A 22,160-nucleotide genomic window follows, 5' to 3' on the forward strand; every position below is an offset into this window, starting at 1 on the left:
AGGCCTCACGTACTTATACGTAAAACAGCCAGAGAACTGTTGTCTAAACGTCTATAGATTATTAACAAAAGAATTGGGCAAAACAAAAGACAATACCCGAAAACTACAATATAATTTAATTATTTTAAGGGTGGGTGGTGGCTGATTTGAAGTTTAAATGCTTTAGTGAAAGCCTTAATAACTATTATCAATATTTATAAGTTTATATCAATTGAATTTTGAGTTATTCTCTATTTCGATGTACTCACTTGGAACCCTATTTAAGTTGAAGCAGAGATATAAGATCGAGACGTTATAATAGAAAAAATATAATTTAAAGGAAGTAGATAGCAGCTTACGTAAATAAAATAAAATTATACGAGATTACTATTAGGATTGATATGAAAAAAATAAATCAAATCGAATTATTAATGTCACAATTACTGGTATATAGTCAAAAATTCGATTTTATAAAAATAAATTGTCTCCTTTATATGGTAAAATATCGTTTCAGATAGTAAAAATATAAACTTTTAAAATCAATTGCATTAATATAATATGAAATTAACGCCTAAAACAGTAAAATATAAACATAAAAATATCAATATAACAACATGCATCAATTAAAATATAAAAATAAACTATGTTCAATTACCTTTAAAATTATATAACATATGGAAGTAATATTAACGTAATAAAATTAGAGATCTGCAAAAGTAGGCCCGGCCCGTACCCGGCCCGGTCTAAATGGACTTCGGACCGGGCTAGGCCTAATAATTTTTAAGAAAATTCGGGCCGGTTCGGGTCGGGCCTTAGAAATTTTTTATAATATATTTAAATTTATCAATTTTATGTTGAATTTTTTATGTAAAATAAAAATATGTGATTTTATTTATAGAAAGTAGACGCCAAATAACATATATCGTTAATTTTGAGTTATTACAAAAATTAATTTCTATATTCAAATAAATTCGGGCCAGGCCGGCAAAATTTTTTAAAAAAATTTCGGGTTAGAGCTGAGTCGGGCTGGGCAAAACTTTATAAAAAAAATTTCGGGCAGGGCCGGGCTTGAAAAATTAGGCCCGATGCAGATCACTAAATAAAATGATGTTTTTTTCTTTAATAATTTATGGCATTATTTTTGAGAAAGAGAAAAATGAAAAAAAAAAGAGAGTTAATGACTAAAATTTAAATTTATGAAATATTTTTTTATTAAATTATAATGGGGAAGAAAGTAGATATATTGGGGAAAGAATAAAATAACAATAATTAGTATACCAACAAATCAAAGGAAATGGGTGGGGAGGGGTCAATATAGCTATCCATAACAATTTTTTTTCGTAATTATACCCTTGACATATACAGGCATAAATTACACTATATATGGGCTAATTGATATAATATAATAATTGTTGTAACATTCTGTTACAAAAGGATCTATTACTCAAATTGTGATAATATTCAAACAAAAATAATGTTTTATTAAAATTGTTACTTTATTATTTAAGTCTTAAACTATGCAAATGAGAGGAAAACGCGTGATAATTGTAGATTTTTCATACTTTAAGAGTTTAACAATTAGAATTATTTACTTTTTATTTTTCGCATATAATTTTTTTAATTTTTAATTTTTAATCTTTTTATTTTTATATTTTGTTACTTTTTCCTTATGTGCTTATTATTGATTAATTTATAATTAAGAGTTTAATAAAGGAAAGAGTATTTAATATTATTTCTTCTATTTTATTTTTAGGCTCTAAATTTCACAATTATTACAATAATATTTTACTAATAATGAGTTAAATTTAATTATTATATTACGACAGGCCCTATAATATATTACGTTAAAATACTAATCATTGTTAATAAAAATGATGTTTACTTTATTTAAATGCTCAACAACAAAAAAAATTTAAAATTTTTTTAACTGTATAATAAAAAGGCTGATTACAAACTTTTCAATACTCAGCTATTTGTTTTAAATACCATTCAATTTTGCGCAGGAACAAATGGAAAATTTCTTTTTTATAAAGTATCTATTATCAATTTTTCTTTTAATAAGTGTCTCTTCATCTTCAATAACGAGCGAAGGAAGCATGCGGGCTCTTTCCCCAACATCCTCCAATAAACTGGTGCCCCTATCCTCCACCATGTAGATATTAGATTAGAGTGTGGTAGTATTTATTGAGAAAGGTTAGAATTGAAAAGATAGAATTAATCAAGTTGAACGAGAACTTTAGTAATAATTAGTATACCAACATATCAAAGGAAATGGATGGGGAGGGGGTCAACATAGCTATAATAGTTTTTTTTCTCGTAATTATAACCTTATCATAAAAAGGTATAAATTACAAAATAATTTTATATGTGCAAATAATTTGATTTCATATCTAGGATTACATATAATTTTATATGAGCAAGTATGTTTATAAAGAGATAAGTATATTGTAAAATGTGCAATGAGTATGTATTTAAATATCTTTAAAATAAAATATATCCAAGCGAGGCGGTAGCCGTAGTCAAACCGCTTCACAACGGATTTCTCCTTTGGCATAGGATCGACTGACCCATGTGCAACTGCTGTTCACATGGAACCCTTCTCCACTTCAGTCTTCAAGGTTCGCATTGAAAATTTGCTTCTTCCACCAAGAACTGCTGTCATAAGTCTTTTTCTTATTTAAAATAATATAGAACAATATAGTGTTTAACATATCGTTTTTAAAACATGTTTGTTTCCAAAAAAATATTTAAAAAAAAACATGTATAATAAGGATAGGCCATTAAAAGCATCCCGGCCGAAGGCCAAGTAAAAGCGGACGAAAAGCCCTTAAAAAGAGGGATATAGGGGAGGAGGAAACTCCCCATAAAATAAGGTCGCTAGAAAAAATTGCCTAACGAGGTCGCACATCGCCAGTCTGCCAAAAACGATATGCACATCATTGATTAAACTGATGATAAATTTTCAAAAACAGATTTTAAAATAAGCCTGATTCGATGATAATATAATCAAAAGAAAAATTATCAACTTCAGTCTAGATTACATTTAACAACAGTTTTTTTTAAAATTTATTTTAATATTTGGGAATAATATCGCAAAACTTATTCGCCATTTTTTTAAAATATCATATTTAACATGAAAGAATCACACCATCAGAATTTACTGTGCAGCGTTAATATGAATAAATGGTTATAACAATTCCTGGTTAAAATGCCAACAATAATTTGAATTTATAACATAAATTATCTCTTCTATCGAAGGACATTTAGTTATTTATGTTGCCATTGTATTAATTAAATTTCAAGAATATATTTTTTTAATGTTTTTTTTAATATAAATATCAATTTTTCGCCTTAAGCATCATTCATTTATAATTGAATTTTTATTTTGTTCAAATGACAGCGTATACGTTGGTGGCTTTTGGAATTTTAGCGCTTATTTTGGGGTTCATTGGCCAATGCGCTTCAATAACAGAATCTACGACTGTGAACCCAGGTGAATTAAATTATTTATCTTTTATTTTTTTAAAATGGTTATTACTATCTTCAGATGTTTGTATTTGGGAAGTAGATGATTTGACATACACATTTTCTCAGGGAAAAACGATTACACCTACAACTCGATGTATTGGATGCACATGTACCAGAGGTGGCACTTATATAATTACTTGTGAAAAGTATGTACATTATAAAGTTATTATTTATTTTTATCATTTAAATCTTAATAGATGCGATAATTTGGACGACCCTCCTAATCCTAATTGCGAATTAGTGTCCAAAACAAATCTGACTTATCCTCAGTGTTGCCCTTATTACGTTTGTGATTGATGATTTTAGCGACTTTTATCAAATATTATCAATATAATTGCGAAATTTATATATATTTTTTTAAATTATCATTATAAAAAAAATTATTGTTATATTTGATTTGTAATAACGAATTATTAGTCATATTTCTTTATTAAGTTATATTTATAAAAAAAATTATGTTACCATTTCATTGTAATCTGAATAAAATTTTTCAGATTTTGTTAGATTTCATCTAGTGTAGTGGGTTTGGGAGTTTAATAAAATTAGTAATTAACATTAATTGTAAACACCAACCCTTATATTTGTCATAGCAGTAAGCTAACTTCGAGCTTTGTCCACGAGCTAGGCATCATGCCTTAGCCTGAACCGTGAAGCTTGGTAAAATATAACAGGAACTTATTGGCCGCTTTGCGAAGTATAAGTTAGATTTTTTCCTAGTGGGTTGGTTTAGTGGGTTTTAAAATTAGTAAATATAATCATAAAACTGAACATTTATTTAGAAAACTTTTCAAATAACTGTCAAAATAATTTAAAAATTCTGTAGTATATAAATATAAAACTCTCTCTTCAAAAAACTGGGAAAATAATTTAAAAATTTTGAATATAATTATGCTGGCGCACTTATTTTAAAAAAACTGTGAAATTAAATTTTTAAAAAATGTAAGATCTCATATTTAAATAACTGTGCATTGATATAAAAACTGTATATACACAATTTTTTCCCTCTCATAAAAATAGACCGATCCATAGCAAAATAACAAATACTTAAAATTTGCACTTAATTGAAGAAGAAAAAAAATTGAAATTACAATAAATATAAGAATTGCACGCCTAGGTCCGGGGCAATTTTTGTTTTAAAAAAAACCTTGTCTGGCTATTAATATTTTTTCACTCTCAATTCTGTCGATTAATCAGTTCAGATGTTTATATTTCTAATTCTTCTTTTGAAAAAATTTATAAAATATAGTCAAAATTATTCAAAAATAGTTAAATTTATAAAATAAAATTTGTCGGGTCGGGTCGTATAAGGATCCAAAAAAATATCCGGCCCATGCTCAAAAATGTTTTTCTTTCTGGTCTGGGCTGCGGTCCTAAAATGTCGAGCTTTGAGGGTCTCTGATAAATATGTTTTTCGCTGTTTAAAACAATAGAAAGTTTTGATTAAAATTCATCCTTATATCGATTTGGTCTTTTCGTTTGAATCTAAACAAAAGCAAATCTTTTTATTCAAATTATCTATGAGATCAACTGACACTCTACTCGTCGTAGACAGAACCTCTCTGCAACTTTTTAAAATGATTATGACCCTTTATTTTACTTTCAAAAAAGTATATAGTTACAGTTAAAAGTTTCACCTATAATAGCACTCGTTACATTTAACTACTTTATAAATTATTATAAACATCATTTTTTATAATATAATTTATCAAACCCTATTTATTTGGGTCTATTAGGATTTAATGATTTTTTATTTGACTTTAACAATAATCTATTTTAAAAATTGCTGTATACCAAAAATAAACTCTCTTGGACTTATATTTCTACTAGAGAGCCTTTGCGTGACAAGTAAAATTTTTATTTTTTTAAAATATTTAGTCAATTTCTATTAATTTATAAGAATTTATAGTTTATTTATTTCATGATTTTTCAATGGCACTTTCATCCGTGTGCTTTTAAACTAATTTTAGTATTTAATCTTGAACAATATACCTATGCAATTTTATTTTATCTGCATTTTTTTAAAATTTGCATGTGCATTATCTTGATCTATTTATTGTATCAAAATAACAATCCTACAGAGCCTGGGATAATCTCTCATTCGGGATTTTACTCGAATAGAGTCTTTCCCTCTATACATTGGCATCCAGTAATATATGCTAAATTAACAAATTGTATATTTACTCCTATAGCCTATATAAAACTTAGGTATATTTCACTTATTAGGTAAGACAAAAGAACATGCGAGCCTTAAAAGGCAAACGTCAATAAAATTAAAATTAATTGATAATATTGAATAAATTATATCCCATTTTAATTTTTTTTTAAAAAAATTATACATTTTTTAACAATATTAATTTTTCGAGAAAAATATTTGGGAAAGGGTGAGCTCATTGGCGTAGCTAGGAATTTTCCTTAGAGGGGGTTCATACATATAAAACCCTGGGGGCTTCGCCCCCAGACCCCCTTTAACGGGACTTCGGCCGGGTTTATCTTAAAAATCATAACCACATCTTCGACAATATATAATAAATATTTTTTTTAAATGCATGAATAATATGTTATTATAATTTAGTAGATTATTCTCAATGACTTTATAATAATACTACCCAGAATAATTTCAATAGTAATATAATATCCTTTCTCAAACATCAAAACCAGAAAAATATAAATATTAATGGTATTTATTTGATACAAAGTCACTTTTAAGTCTTTTGAATGTATAATCTAAATTTGCTCTGGGAGGGGTCCAAACCCGAAAACCACCCCCGTAGCTACGCCACTGGGTGAGCCACACCCGAGGAAGGATGAGCTTTCCCAGAGGCGCATTAGAGTTGCTAAGATTGAGTATTTTTTTAAAAATAAAAACCATATATATTGTTACAACTAGTATTGTTAAATGGCTCGTTATGAGCCGATTTTTAAAAACAGCTAACTCAATATTATATCCAGAAAAATATTACGTAAGTCGGAAGATTCTGCTCATAGAAGGAACAAAGGTCTAGACATATATTTTCGAAATCTCGATGGCTAGGCAATATTTTTCTGGCTAAAATATTGAGTTAGCCGTTTTAAAAAATCGGCTACCCCTAAACATATTTAGTAGTTGAAAAATAAAGAATAATTTTATATAGAATAGGGTTTAATCTTTTATATAAGATAGTTGTTAGGTAATTAAAACCTTTATTATTTTTTTATAAATTGTACTATTTAAAAATGTTACCTCTGAGGGCATGAGTCATATATTGTGTTATAAAAAATACATGTGATCTGAACATTAAAAAAAATTATAGCCTCATATGCATAATGCACTTATACATATTTGGTTAAAAAATTAACCATTAGAGAGTTGAGTACTCTAGAATAAAACCTCTATGCTCTCAAGAATCTCGAGTTCATAAGATCCCAGGTCTTCCCTACTTTCAATTTTTTAAAAACATTAAGTTCAAAAATAAACAAATGATGCCAAGGAGTTTTTTCTATCTTAGGCAAGAAATCTAAATCGACATTTTTTAAATTTAATTTTTGGGAACTCAATTCAAAATTTTTAAAAAATATTTTCTAATATTTTTCTTCTTCTTTATAATATAATTAATTTCTAATATTATTTCATATGGTTTTTAATTTAAATCTCTATCAAGTCAAAATTTTATTTTAAATTTTTTGCCAGTTTAAGTTCCCTGATTTATTTGTTATTATCGAGCTTTGTTAAAATTACTATATTAATATGAGGCAAAAATAATTAATATTAATAAAGAATGGTGATTTATTACAAATTTACTTCGCAGCTTAATTATGCAAATGATTGATTACAAACAACTCTTGGTTAAAATGCTAACCGTCTTAAATTATAAGACATCTAAAACTATAATTATTTATGTTTTCCATTTGAATTAACAAAATTTCAAGGTTAATTAAGCAAAGTAAATATAGTTTATGTTTTTAAATTAAATATTTACAAATTTTCAAACTAAACATTAATCATTTTTTTCGGTAATTGATTTCCCCCCCCCCTTTCTTTTGGCAGCTATTGGAAACCTACAGCTTATTCTGAGGATAAATACTCAGGCCATGGGTGGAATTACGAAAAACTCAAGTGCGTTAAATTATTTAAATTAACTTTTTAAAATGGTTATCATTATTATATTTAGATGCTTGTGTTGTGGATCTAGGAGGAAAGAGAGAGACATTTTTATTCGAGACAAAAGATTACATCTTCAACCGCATATATGGAATGCGCTTATGAAAAAATTGGCTCTATGGGTATGTTGTACATTATATAGCTATTATTATTTTTATCATTTAAATCTTAATAGATTGCGGAGTTATCGGCAATAATATAAACCGAATTGCAAATTAGTTACGAAAAAATCACTACCTCATCCCAAATATTTCCCTGTTTGGGTTGTAGTTAATAATCTAAACGAACTATCAATGATTATCGATGGCAATTATTTATATTTTTAAAATTATCATTAAAAATATATTATATTTAATAGAATATATATATAATTACATTTTCTTTGTTTTAAAAAAATAGAATTATACTATATTCATATTTATTTTAGTTAATTTTCAAAAAAATAATAATTATGCAACGTGAATTTTAAATTAAAAATTTTTTTAAAAATCTTTTCTATCTGAACTTCGTTCGTATCTGTAGTTAGATGCATATTTTTGAAGAATATTTGTAATACTTTCGATTATTTTTTATAAAAAGAAGAGTTTTGATTAGGCCCGGCCCAGATCCGCAGTAAAAAATTTATTTAGGCCCGGCCATATTTATAATAAAAAAAACTTTCGGGCCCTGCTCAAGTCCATAATAAGTTTAAAAAAATTTTCGCTAAGCCACCGGCTCAAGCCGATATCCAAATATTTTAACTCATTATATTTAATAAAAACAAAAAATATTTTAGTGTATTTAAGGCAATCATTCTGTTTGCAAATACTAAAATTTATTATTAATAAAAAAATTGCAATATTTTTTTTTTAAATTAACAACTTTTTTTAAATATGCTAATTTTAAAATTTAAAAAAAATTATAGGCCCAAGCCCCATTAAAAATATTTTTTAGAACCTTAAGCCCCAGCACAGGCCCGTTAGAAAATACTGAGCCACGAACCGACCCGGCCTATAAAGGACGCTAAGAAATTTTTTTATATTTGTAAAAATTAGAAATATATATTAGAGATCTGCAAAGTTAGGCCCGGTCCGTACCCGGCCCGAACGGGCTTCGGGCCGGGCTTGGGCCTAATTCTATTTAAAATAATTGGGTTCGGTTCTGGTCGGACTTTGGAAATTTAACAAAAATCCTAGTTATTCATCGAGATATTGTAAAGTGGCTTAGACAGAGATTTATGGAGGTTGATTGGCAGGCTTTAGGGGAAATTTTTACTAAGCTTTGGTGCGTTGTAATTTTAATCTAGTGGTGTTAAAAAGGTATCACGTCAATTCGGCGAGGAAAATTGGATATGGCATCAACAGCTGGCGTCAATTCGGTGAATATCAAATACAGTCCCAATTTATTAGTATACAAAAAGGATCATTAAGTAGAAGTCATGTTGAGGGTTGGTTATCAAAAATAAAAAAAATTAATACTCTGATTTCTTTGATGGATCTATTTACCATGTTATAAGATGTGCTGATCTAAAAAAAATTTTATTAGAAGTAAGGAATTAACAAAAGGGAAGTCTCATGCTAGAGATTAAATTTTTTTATTGATATAAAGATAATAGCTAAGTATAAAAAATTTTAATTTGAAAGGAAATCACGAATTTAAATTGCCACCAAGGAAAATGAAAATTTGAAATTTAGGTTAATAATTTAAAATTAATTATTTTAAAAAACTCTTGTGAACAGGGTTAAATCGGTTCAAGAATATTATAACAGTTCGGTTAAGGTGATTTAAAATGAATATTTATTTTTTATGAACAATAAGAATTATTTTAAGGATTTTTAATAAATCTATTAAATGAGTCGGTCTTAAAGGAAAGACTAATTTTAAGTCAATAATTATTTTATAAATTAATACTATAGTTGAATATGATTGGAAAATTTAACCTCTAGCATGAGATTTCCCTATTGTTAATTCCTTACTTCTAAAAAAATAAATCGATTTTTTTTGGTTCAAACATATCTTATGACATGGTAAATTGGTCCACCAAAGAAATCAGAGTATAAATATTTGTTTATTAAATTAATTTTTTTTTTATAATTAACCCTCAACATGACTTCTATTTAATGATCATTTAGTTTTATACTAATATATTGCAACTGTCTTAAACACTCGCTGCTGAACGTCATGGGCCTAGTTGACGTGATACCTAGTATAGAGAGCTATAACAAATCAGTTTTTACTATAAAGTGAATTCGAGCAAACATTTTATTTATTGATATAAAATATAAATGTAAGCCTTGCCCTTTCATACAGAATAACCCTAGCTCATATAGCATACATGCCTGTTTGCATTTTATCGAAATCCATAGCCCTTTTAAAATCAAATAAATTTAATAGATATTTTAAACATACACATATCTAGTTATTAGGCCTAATTGTCCTCACGATGATGGGGTCAAATTTTATTATATTTAGCTAATAAAAGTATTAAAAAAAAATTGTATAAAAAGATATAAAAAAATAAAACTTATTACAATTCTTGGGAAAATTTTATGAAAATATAAATATTATACATACTTCTTGTATATATAAACAGTAATCACAAAAGTCAAAAAATCTTGCTTTATTATATACGTTGTTAAAATTTACGGTGTGATGGGGCAATTATTGTTCAAATTATGAAGTGAATACATATTTTCCCAATCTTTCTTATTCTTTTTGATGCTGACAAACTTCATGCAACCGATGAATCTTTGATGCGTCGGCACTGATCCTTGATTATTCTTCATCTTATCTGTATTTTTAGAACATAATCGTAAAACTAAAAGAAAGAACGAAAGAGAGCCCCTCTCATTTATTTATTAAAAAAACTTCTCCATTTCTTTTCTTTTCTTTTCATTTTTTTTTTTTCAAGTTTAATTATTTTATTTATTTTTTTGATTACCGGGAAAACCGCCGACATACAAAAAGTTGTTGGTTTTAGTTTCCTTGAGATTGCCTTCGTCGAAACCGAACTCTATGTCAAATTCGTCCACTTTGAGAGTTATGATATTTTTAACATAAGCTGCTAACACGGTGTGCCATTTATCGTCGCATATGTAATTGCCACCTTTTTAAGAAAATAAAAAAAATAAAAATTTGTTATCCATTTTCTAAAGTCGGATCCTCTCTTTTATTTAAACCCCATTTTTATTTAGGCCAATATTTTCGGCTTATTATTTAAATAAACTTTTGTTATGTGCCAAGGTGAATAGATTTCATAAATACTCAATACATATTTTTAGTTTCTGTAATCTTATTATTCAAAAAAAAAAAAATTAAATTAGAAATAGTATGAAAATAAATAATTAAACTATCATAAATATAAAAATAAAAACATTTATGTTTTTGGCAAATTTTAAAATTTGTGATAGTTTTGAAATTTTTCGAATATTTTGAAAATGTTGGACACAGCCTCAACAAACCCACCCAAACCTATATATTCTTTTAAATTTTGCATTTTCACAAATTAAAAATAGACTATGAAAACGAAGTATGCACACCTAAAGGATTTGGGCTGTCGGCAGCGCCAACTTCGGTTGAATCGTCAAACTTTTTGATGGCCTTAAAAGGACCCAGACCTTCTCCCATATTGACTGAGAATACCACCTTTTTTTAAAAAAAATAAAAATAATGATAATTGAGAATATGGGGATAGGCAAATTTATAGTTCATATTTTGCTCTATCCTTTTTGTTTTTAGAGAAAATATTTTAAACATGATTTTTATCGCTTTCCACAGGCCGGGACGGACAATTTATAAACAGATTTTTACTACTGGCCGGGTAAACCTAATCCCCCCCCCCCCAATTTTTTATATTTTTAAAATGATGAATTCTCTACAATAATATTGGGTTAAACAGTAAAAAAAAACCCCGACAGGACTTTTACATTAGGGATTAAAATTCGAGAATTAGTTTTCTTTCTTTTTCGTCAAAAAGACCTTTTTTTTAAAAAAACTTAGTAAAATATATTAAAAAGCAATAGATCCTCCATAAAACTATCAAGAAAAATCTTTTTATAACCTGTCCCTCAAATAATGAGAGTCCTAACGAAGGGTACCCATCTTTTTCGCCTATACTCACTAGCACAGCGTTCCTTTGGGTGGTCCTAAATTTTATCAATATCTCCATCTCGCTACCAACGTTAAAGTTTTTCTCTAGAAAAAAAAATTAAATATATTATTGCATGTAATTGTGTTGTAAAAACGGTCTAAAATTTTAAACTCCCAAAAATTTTATGTACTTGTATAATAATTCTTTTCTTTTTTCTTCCCTTTCTTTCTTTCTTTCTTTCTTTCTTTCTTTCTTTCTTTCTTTCTTTCTTTCTTTCTTTCTTTCTTTCTTTCTTTCTTTCTATCCTTCCTTCCTTCCTTTGATTTTCAAACCATATATAGCGTAGGAATCCCCCGTAAAATGTGCCCCCGTTTCAACGTTCATGAAGCACTGAGAGAGTCCGATAAAAGACTCCGATTGAAAAATATCGTGAATTTCTCGATTGATCATCAGATTTCTTATGCAACCTTTAAAACTCTGAGTTTTCTTTTTGTTTATATATATATATATATTTATAAATTGTATATATACACAACTCTCACCGTAATTAAACGAATTTGACAGATGACTATCCTCTGATAAATTCTGGTATGATTATCATAGTATATTTCTAAAGTTATTGGTGAAATCTTTACAAGGCTTCTTTTTTTAAAAAACTTCTAAGAACAAAAAAAAAGACAGAGGGTTTATTACAAATAAAAATAAAAATAATAACATGATTATATATATACATATTAACAAACCACGTTTGGCCTAGGGATGTACGATTCTGGGATACCTCCTATATATCCAGGAGCAACCACGTTTAGCAGTTTGACTATAGGCGCCCTAATTTCTTCGTAATCGTCTAGCTTGACTATTAAACTACGTCTCTCTTTGCGTATGCTTACCTATATATATATTTTTTTTAAAGGATGAAAATATACAAGAATGTTCCTTTATAATAAGCGACAGATGAAACTTTTCTAGATTACATAAAGATTATATTTTTCATAATATTTAAATGAGCTAATGTTTTTTAAAGAAGAAACCCCATACTTTTTTAAAACAATTTTTATTTTTGAATCAATATGAAACTAACCTTATGCCATTTTCCGTCATTCAATCCCGCGGGGGATAGTATTTCTTTGTCGCCCATAGTGTAATAAACTATTTGCAATCGTGAATCCCTGAGCTGGATAGCCAAATATTCCGTTTGTCCTTTATCCTTAAGGTATATCAATAAACCTTCCGAATAAAACGTTCTGAATTCCAAGCTTATATCAAGTCTATAAAAAAAAACAAATAAAATATATTATAGTGTACATTTCCCTATAAGGGGATAAATATGTTTGAAAATATACATACTTTCTCCTCATGACGTTATGGTTGAATTCAAATTTAGCGTGGCTATTGGAAGATTCGCCAAAGCTAACAGCGCTGGAATCTATCGAGTGATTTCTCACGAGAGGGGAGCAAGATGCGTGTCTAACACTTGAAATATTCAATACCTTTAAATAATTAAGTAAACCGGTTAAAATTTGCTAATTTTTATTGTAAAAAAAAACAACTTTAGTCTCATCTTTCGATCTTTCTTTGGTGAGTTTTGAGGTCGAGTTTTTCTTAGCGGATATCAATTTTAGCCTCTTAGCTGATAATTCGTCGATAGATAAGCTGACGTTAGGGGGGGTTTGTTCTTCCTCCAAATGTTCCTTTATTTTGATTTCAGGTGCTTTTTTTTATAAATTTTTTTTTTATCATTATTATATTAAAAATGAATAAATAAATAAAAATGGCGCCTATATTTTTTTTAAAATTATAAAAGTTCCCCATCATGACATATGCACAAGAAGAAGAGATAACGATAAAAAATCAAAATTTGTTAATTTCGAATCTTTAATTGTTTTTTTTGGCTATATATCAACCGGGTCAAAATTTAAATTTTTTGGAAATGAAGAGACGCATGTGATGTCCCAAATTAAGGATTTACCTAAAGACCAAGGGACAGAAGTTAAGCCATCTAGTCTTAGGCCATCATCTAATGATAAATTAGCATGCTCCAGGATGTTTGGTATTTGGACCCTCATATATGCGGCAAAATAGAGCCCTTACATCAGAACCCAAGGAATTTTATTTTTTAAAACAAAATATACAAATTCCTTGGCCCTCTCATAGAAAATTATTCTTAGGGTCGGATAAAATTTGAAAGCCCAACTCAAATCTGCACGGAAAACCTGCTGTTAAAGCGAGTTTCCCTTCGCATAAAATTTTTTGGAACATCAAATGCACAATTTATTTTTTAACAAGATGATTATTTAGATTTTTTTTGCAAGGCTCATCTAGTCACATGATAGTGGGAAATAACTAAAAAAAAAATTATATATATAAGAGGAATTCCAAGACAGATACAAAAGTATTGTCCTGACCTCATCAGATATTTAAACCGAAAAGAATGAGTAATTGATAGTACCTAAGATATTCAATTTTTCTAATTGTAAATATCGAGATAGAATATTCATTCAAATATCCTAATAATAACTCCTTATTGTAAAAATTTTTTTTATTTGACTAGATAAAAATATCCCGGGTAAATGCAGAAAGTTACTACAAAAGGAAAAATATCAAATATAGAGCTTCCTTTTCTTTCATTTTTTTATAAAAAAGTGATTTTAAAAAATTCATCAACCCTTTTCATTTACAAATTTCAAGATTTTTTTAGATATTTTGTTTTGTCGAATAAAATTTGTGAATGAAATGTACTTTGATCCGTTTTTTCGTTGTTCCTAAATATGAAATGAGTAGACGGTGGGGGTGGAGGGGGAGGAATGGGAGGCGGTACCGTGCTTATAAAATCCCAGGAACTTCCATTGGAATCCATTTTTCCATCAACGTTGATTGTAGGCTGCAACATTGTAATTTCTTCGATATTTTCGCCTTTATCTTTGTAATCGTAAAATTCTTCCTTCCCCTCATCCACCGCTTCGTCGGGGGGCGGGGTGGAGGACGTGTAATTTATATATTTATTATCATAGGAATCTAGATCGGATGTGCCCCGTAGATCGAGAAGTACTTGGTCCTCGGTGGAGGTGATCGATTGGCGGTGGGTGAGTGAGCACGAATTGAATTCCATCTTTTCGAAACGCGAAGGGTCGTGAAGAGAAATTAATCTAAAAAAAACAAAGGAAAGATGAGAGAATAAAAAAAAATTCGTTTGAATATGTTTTAAAAAAAATAAATAAAGAACATGTGATAAATTGCTAGTTACATATCACCTAGTTTTTTTTGAAGATGCGCGCAAAAAAGTGCCACCGATTGTCACATCTTAATAGCTTGTGAGGGCTACTTCTATTAAGATGCCTAAATAATGCTGACTTAAATTATATCCAAAATGTCGTTCATTAATGTCTTTTTTCTAAGCGACAATTATCCAAATTTATGTAAATTATGCAAAGCTTATTTTAAGCTGACTAAACTTTTAAAGCAAGGAACATTAAGTTTAAGTATAAAAAAAACTCGTCATTGAGCACTATATCCGATACGCAACCCTTGAACGGTTTCAGGTAAGGTGAGGTTGTACTGGTTCCGTAAAGCGCGCTGTAGGTTTCATGCTGCAATCCTCCCAAAGCTAGGTATATATTGATCACGCCATTTTTTTCGCCAACTTTTCCCCCTCCATCCTTATCACGGTATTCTTTCGTAAATCTCTGAATTTTTTCCATTTCGGTCATCTCTCCATCTGCATCTTGAAGGTGGACGTTCTTGGCTTTATCGAAGCTAGTTATCCTGAGAATAGAAAGTTCGGGATTATTTGTATCGGGGTATGGCGAAGTGGAGAAAGGATCCAGAGAACTGAATAGCAGTTTAGTATCATTAAGGTCAAAAGAATGTGGGAACGCGTCTTGCTTTATTGAAAGAGATGGAGGCGAATTGAGGAGTGATACGGAAGTTAGATACTCATCGTCGATGTAGAGGGATAGTCTGGTAAGAAATAATTATACATTTTGGTGTTTATTTATGTTTTAAGTTAAATAAATATGAATCTACAAAATAAATATAAACAATAATTTATCATATGAGCCGTTGTGTCGTGAGAAATTTATACTGCCAAACCAAATTATAAATTTAAATGCCAGGGGAAATTTGGGTTCAAATATAAGAAAAGATATTAAAAAATACCGTAAAAAGACTGGTAATCCTAAATTTCACAAGCACAGTATCCATTTTTGGGCATTCCATCTCTCACATCACATTTGCAATTTATTTTAACCTCTCTTGCATTCGGCACTCAAATATTCAAGTGCAAACATTTTTTTTTATTTTTCTTCAATTTAAATAATTCCAAAATATGAGGTAAAAGTTTACGTGTATCTTCTTTTGGAAAGAGTCAAAACGTGCATCTTCCCGTCGCTGTAACTTCTAGATTTGTCCCTAGACGATTTTTCGGATTCATTTTCGTGAGTGTAATCAGTGTAGCTTTTCAGCGCCAAAAGTCGGCGGGCTTCTCTGTTACCTAATTGAACGTAAATCTGGCCGTTCAGCAGATGGATGGATACGAAGTTCTATTTATTTTTTTTTTTTTAAATAAACAAAGTAAAAACTAATGAAACGTCCGTAAATTGATTATAAACTCACGTTCTTAGTATCCACCTTTTCCTCCTCCCCCTCTTTCTCCGCTTGATCCAATACGCTCCCCGCGGAATTCGTTTCACCCATCCTTCGTTTCATCAACATGAGCAATATCAAGCCATCCGCACTGAGAGTCGAAAATGTAAGACTCAAAGTTTCAATGTCGTCATTCGCAAACCTCTTGAGCCTGTAATCGGCAAAGCCCGATCCCACGAAATTGACGGTATATATTGGCTTTAAAAATGTTTTTGGTAATTGCAATAGCTGTATTTATCATGCATGGTCAGGATTAGCCTAGGAAATTGTAGATTTCTATTGGCTAAATTTTTATTCCATTTTATATTGTATTTCTAAGGGTCTGCTGTCCATGAAAGATATTCCCAAAGATGGACTAAATTTAAATGAATAACGACTTAAGCCAAGGAAATTGTATATTTCTATTGGGTATATTACCATATATATATTGGATTCCTTAAGATTTACTGTTTATAAAAAGATGATTCCCAAAGATGGACTAAATCTAAATGAATAACGACAGACAATTAATAAATAATTTTTAATTTCTAAATAAATGTACCAATTTTTGGCTGATGAGAAAATCAATTTAAAAATAATACAAATATATTTATAATCTAATTTACCTTAGCTACACAGCCGGCCTCTAGTCCATATATCTGCCCTTCGAACAATTCAATGGAAGTCTGACCGATTTGTATGAGTCTCATGCAACCCATAAAGTATTTGTTCTCCGTCAAATTCCAATTACTATAATGGAAATAGATAAAAATAGAAATTAATATTTGTTTGATTTTTTTCCTTCATTCTTTCTTTCTTTCATTATAATTTATTCTAGATTATATTGTAGGTGTGACCGGTTTGAATACTGCAACATATATAATATATAAATGTTTTAGAAAGACATACCTTTTGACATTAAAACCAGGTGGCGTACCCCCGAAATACAATTCCGCCTCGTTTAGCGCTAACTCTTGAGTACCGTAAGGGCTAGCCGAACTCTCCACAATTTCATTATTCACCTTCAAATGTCCTGATACAAAATATAATTTAGAGAATATTTTTTATTTTACAACTTGATGAATTAACTCATTTTCGATAACTGTGTATAATACTCGAACAAAAAAAAACATTCATATATTTATTGAATTGAAAAATAATTTTGTCTTTTAATGTAAAAATTAAAATTTTGGTTTATAAGTTTTTAGCGAGTGTTGGTTACCGCATAACCCCACACCCTCAAAAAAAACAATTTTTAGGCCCAAGCTAAAAAACATGAGCCCCTTCCCCCTTACCAAGAAGCTTCAGGCAAAAAAATTTGACATCATTATACAATTCCGTATAAACTTAACTCTGAGACTATTTTTTTTAAAGAAACTTTTAGTAATTATTACATTTAAAAAGAATCTTTTCTCGAGTTTGAAGGTATTTCCAGTTAATTTGAATAAAAAAATATCATGTAAATAAGATGGTACAAAAATTTTATTCATAAATCCCCACGCTTAAAGGTTCGGTTATATAAAATTTAACAAATACCAATCATTTTTTTAGAAGAGTGATGAATAATTTAATTATATCATGGGCAAAAGGAAAGCTTTATCGTTATTGGCCTGGGAAGGATATGTTTATTTTACTAGTTTTATTTTAAACAATAAGAAAGCCAAACCTCTATAATTTAATCTTTCGGCCGAAAAGTATATCCATTCTCCGGTGTTGTAGAGTTGAGCAGTTTGCATACTGGCTACGTTCTTCCCGTCTAAAGTGAATTTGAATAAAACTTTGCCACCTTTCAATTCTATGCTAAAGTATTGTTCCTTTAAAAAAATAATATTATTCTTGAGTAAACTTATAGCATTTATAGAATAAAAAATAATCTTTCACCCCTCATTCCCCTTTTTCTAATTCAATTTATAACTCCTCCAGTAATATAAATCCCTAGGAAATTATATAAACGTAAAAGCGTATTCATTAAAAGGATGCTTTTATTAGAAGTTAAAAAACAAATATATACTGCGCATGCTCACGTTTATTAAATATAATAATCTCACGTGACCATTTACTATATACCTATTCCCATCATTTATAAATTTATAAAAAAATTTTTTTATAGTAAATTAACCTAACCCAGAAAAATCTTTTTTTTTAAAAACCTGTTCCCGATTTTGGGCGAAGAATAGCAAAGAATTAGCTAGGTGAGTCTTGAACTGGAAAGTCAAGGAATACCTTTTAGAATTGTAACGAGATATCTGAGGAATCTTGGCATAACTGGTCCGTCCGTTAAACTGATAAGTCAAATCCTCACGGCTTTCTTTAGGACTTTTTATTAGGAAAAATTTTTTTTTTTTTTAAATATAATTTTTCTAAGATAGTAGCGAAAAACGAAACGAAATACAAATAAGGTCTATAAAAAACCCAACACCTTCTTTATTTCAATTAACGGGGGTCATTTCACATTTATCAAAATGTAATATTAACGGTCAATCATGGGCCAAGCTTCACTATACAAAATCATATGTTAGCACTGCAAGATTTAAAAGAACTAATTTTTTTTCAAATTTCACAGAGGGAGATGATGCGAAAAAAAGTTGTTTTTTTTAAATTAAATGCTAAACCGTTAAATTTAAATTTAATAAGTTAAGTGTTGAAGCAAAATATCTGGCATTTTTGATGAAGAAATGATTGAGATCTGATAGATATTTAAGTATTAAGCAAAATATCTGGCATTTTTGATGAAGATGATTGAGATCTGATAGATATTTAAGTGTTGAAGCAAAATATTTGGCATTTTTAATAAAGTAATGAATGAGATCTGATATTTAATAAGTTAAGTGTTCAATCTGGCATTTTTTGATGAAGAAATGAATGAAATCTGATTTGAATATAATATACTTATATCTTTATCTATATATAAAACACATTAAGAACGAAATACATAAATAAATTTGTGTCTAGTTTCAAATAGATTTTTATTATATACAATTTTTTTTTTTTAAAAAAAAAAATATTTTGATTTTATCATCTTTAAAAGAAAGGTGTTTAGATAGATTGGCCTCAACACTGAAGCGGTGATATATGTACATTGGTTTCAAATTGTAAATTAAAAAATAGAAATTTATAACACGTGATAAAATAATACATTTCCGATTGGGATTATATTGATTGAAAAAACGTATAAATAAACGCACCGAAAGAAAATAATTACATATTATATGAGATCTTGGCAATGAGATCAACAAAGGGTAAATAAATGAAACGAATCATACATCTTTTTCTTAGAACTAAATAAAAATTCAAGCTCACTTCCATATATAATTGGCCCTCTTCTTCTATTTAAAAAAAAACAAATTTAGGTTTTTTATAAAATAAATTAGAACATAGGAAAGAAAATACAAAAATAAAATAAACGAATATAAGAAAAAGAAAAATTTTTTAAAAAAAACCTTTCCAAACAACCATCGCAAGCGCCCTTTTGTTCGTTAAAACTCCAAAGCCCTATTCTATTGCCGTCTATCGTAAGATCACTAACGCAACCGCGAAAACCGTTGTTTCTAATAATTTCATTTTCTCCGTTATCATTGAGTACCTTTTGAATCAAAAAAAAATATTTGATAAAAAAAAATATATTTTAATTCGTTTTTGAAATCTTTTTTTTTGGGCTTCCTTTTCCATTTTTCTTTCTTTCTTTCTATCTTTTCATTTCATTTATCGAGCCAACCTCGGTTTCATAGTTTCCGAGTTGCAGGACCGTATTTTTATCGATTTTGAAGATAGGATAATTGTGACTATTGTCAATCCCGTTAACGGGATTAGTATTTTGGATCTTGGATTGGTTGACGGAGTTGATGTGCTGTGTTTCTAATAGATTATTTTCGATGCTATCCAATAATGTTTCGCTGACTCTTAGTACACCTTTATTGCCAATTCTATATATATATATATATATAAATAAGGCTAGGAAACAAAACAAAAAATTGAAAAAAATAAGGAACAAAAAAATTGATCATTTTCAAAAAATAAATTTTGAAATCAGTTATTAGGAAATAAGTTATTTTTTAAAAAATGTATTTTAGACATCGATAATACCTTTTAGCCCTTAGGGTATACCATACGTCTTTGGCGACAGTTTTATCATCAAAAATTACTGAATTGTCGGAAATCGTCCCCATAGAGTTGTTCCCTATGCTCCACTCAAATACCAATATTTTATCCTTCAGGAAGAGACTCAGTCGATCTTTATTCTTCAATTCGCGATGTGGATTAGCATCGCCAATATCGTTTGTCTCGGGGTCATAATTGACTAAAGAAATTATCGGAATCTTTTATTTAAAAGAAAATATTTATGGAAACTAAAAATTTGGCAAAGTATGTATTTTTTTATATATGTAAAATAAAGTTTTTAAATAATAAGAAGATAAACTTCTCAATTAATTTTGGAAATATGTTAATCTTTCTTTCAAATTTTACAAGTTTAAAAAAATAAGCCAGAAACCAAAAACCTTGTATCCATTTTCTCTATCCATACGCGTATCATCGCCAGAATGGCTACCATTCTCAAGCGGATGAGCATCTTTTGAGAAAGAAGAAGGCTTAAAAGCCAGCGTTATCTCGTTGATAGTTCTGGGTGTCAGCAAATTATGGACATCGTAAGATCGCTGGCAATTTCCTGTCGCTGATTGCATAGATACTCGAATCTTATATGTGAAATATAAAAAAATATAATAATCATCTAATTAACTTGTAAAAAAAAGAGGTTATACTTCGTTTAATTTTAATTTTCAAATTATTTTCCTCTCCTCGAGGAAATTAAAAAAATATATTTCAACTTGGATATTTATGTGTTATATTCGTCAATTAGATATGAATTTATATATATATTTATGATTTATATAATAATGTGTAGTTTAACTACCTAACATATATCGACATCATCAATCATTATCGATGAATAAATATAGTATGACAGAATCACATATATTAAAGTGCACATCTTATCTCGTGTAACAAATAAAAATTAACTAAAAAATAAATAAATCATTTTTTCCTCACGTTGGAAGCGGTCAATTTAGCCATGAGTATGATATCCTTCAAGGACTCCAATTCTACCTCCAACTCTTTTCTTTGATCGTTCAAACCCCTGATTTTTTCCTCCAATATCATCGCGTTACTTTGTATCAAGCTAACATTGTTTCTAGTTTGAAATACTTGGTTTGTTTTTTTTAAAATTATATATATTAATTTGTGTTCATTTTATTAAGAAAAATAGTTAGGACACTCTTATTCTAAAAAAGGGAAAAGACAAACTAGATGCAGCCCTAAATCTCTATTATTTGAATATATGGGGTTGATGAATTTGTTTACGAAATTATGGCGTTGGAATTGGAATGGATAGATTTTTAAATCTGATGAATGTTCTAGATTTTTTTTTTTAAAAAGAAATGTTACCTGCCTAGTTTAAATGTTTCCTAACTTTAAAACATTAAAAATAACCATCGGGGGGGGGGAGCAATAAATATGCCGCTATTATTTGGTGAAGTTTAAAATTTTTTATGTTATATGTATTTTTTTTTGATATATTAACTTTGATCATTGATTATTTTAACGCTCCTCGCGCTGGACAAGGAAGCGATTTTCGAAAAATTATCCTTAAATTCCCCGTTCAATTTTTGTTTGATCTCATTGACTTTCAAAGCTAAATCATCTGCCCGCTCCAAACTGGCAACCGCTTGAGACATAGCGATGCTCGAATCTGCGCATTTAAAATTAATAATATATATGATTATGTGGTAATGGCTGACTGTTATATGGATTAACGTATCATTTCAAGCC

General features: G+C 28.9%; 2 protein-coding genes and 1 long non-coding RNA gene across 3 annotated transcripts in view; 2 read left to right on the plus strand and 1 right to left on the minus strand.

Annotated features, from left to right (window-relative positions):
- The first annotated feature begins 3,310 nt into the window (after positions 1-3,310).
- On the plus strand, positions 3,311-4,015 carry LOC135931841 (uncharacterized). Its single transcript, XM_065469148.1, has 3 exons — positions 3,311-3,472; positions 3,527-3,653; positions 3,705-4,015. The coding sequence occupies exons 1-3, from the start codon at positions 3,373-3,375 to the stop codon at positions 3,802-3,804; spliced, it is 327 nt and encodes a 108-aa protein (XP_065325220.1). The 5' UTR covers positions 3,311-3,372; the 3' UTR covers positions 3,805-4,015.
- A 3,400-nt stretch (positions 4,016-7,415) lies between these two features.
- Positions 7,416-8,031, plus strand: LOC135923175 (uncharacterized). Its single transcript, XR_010571150.1, has 3 exons — positions 7,416-7,600; positions 7,656-7,767; positions 7,821-8,031. It is a non-coding gene; the product is annotated as an uncharacterized LOC135923175 (long non-coding RNA).
- Positions 8,032-10,165: 2,134 nt separating this feature from the next.
- LOC135930890 (uncharacterized) overlaps positions 10,166-22,160 on the minus strand; it is a 60,236-nt gene continuing 48,241 nt past the window's right edge. Inside the window, exons 51-73 of the mRNA XM_065467689.1 lie at positions 21,913-22,080; positions 21,381-21,535; positions 20,831-21,025; positions 20,418-20,650; positions 20,050-20,257; positions 19,775-19,917; positions 18,485-18,650; positions 18,001-18,148; positions 17,244-17,367; positions 16,961-17,084; positions 16,326-16,553; positions 16,056-16,252; positions 15,207-15,671; positions 14,454-14,860; positions 13,265-13,425; positions 13,062-13,204; positions 12,796-12,982; positions 12,458-12,604; positions 12,047-12,200; positions 11,685-11,818; positions 11,164-11,269; positions 10,566-10,730; positions 10,166-10,415 (exon numbers count right to left, since the gene is read on the minus strand). Coding sequence (XP_065323761.1) covers positions 10,267-10,415; positions 10,566-10,730; positions 11,164-11,269; positions 11,685-11,818; positions 12,047-12,200; positions 12,458-12,604; positions 12,796-12,982; positions 13,062-13,204; positions 13,265-13,425; positions 14,454-14,860; positions 15,207-15,671; positions 16,056-16,252; positions 16,326-16,553; positions 16,961-17,084; positions 17,244-17,367; positions 18,001-18,148; positions 18,485-18,650; positions 19,775-19,917; positions 20,050-20,257; positions 20,418-20,650; positions 20,831-21,025; positions 21,381-21,535; positions 21,913-22,080 — 4,307 coding nt within the window. The 3' untranslated portion in view covers positions 10,166-10,266. The remainder of the gene's footprint in view (positions 10,416-10,565; positions 10,731-11,163; positions 11,270-11,684; positions 11,819-12,046; positions 12,201-12,457; positions 12,605-12,795; positions 12,983-13,061; positions 13,205-13,264; positions 13,426-14,453; positions 14,861-15,206; positions 15,672-16,055; positions 16,253-16,325; positions 16,554-16,960; positions 17,085-17,243; positions 17,368-18,000; positions 18,149-18,484; positions 18,651-19,774; positions 19,918-20,049; positions 20,258-20,417; positions 20,651-20,830; positions 21,026-21,380; positions 21,536-21,912; positions 22,081-22,160) is intronic.

Source organism: Gordionus sp. m RMFG-2023, chromosome 1 (genome assembly GCF_954871325.1).
Source record: "Gordionus sp. m RMFG-2023 chromosome 1, tfGorSpeb1-WG-v2, whole genome shotgun sequence".
NCBI lineage: Eukaryota > Metazoa > Nematomorpha > Gordioida > Chordodea > Parachordodidae > Gordionus > Gordionus sp. m RMFG-2023.

Coding starts and splice junctions, on each gene's coding strand:
- LOC135931841 (XM_065469148.1), top strand. CDS start 3,373: ATGACAGCGTATACGTTGGTGGCTTTTGGAATTTTAGCGCTTATTTTG. Junction 3,473..3,526: donor ATCTACGACTGTGAACCCAG/GTGAATTAAATT, acceptor TACTATCTTCAG/ATGTTTGTATTTGGGAAGTA. Junction 3,654..3,704: donor TATATAATTACTTGTGAAAA/GTATGTACATTA, acceptor AAATCTTAATAG/ATGCGATAATTTGGACGACC.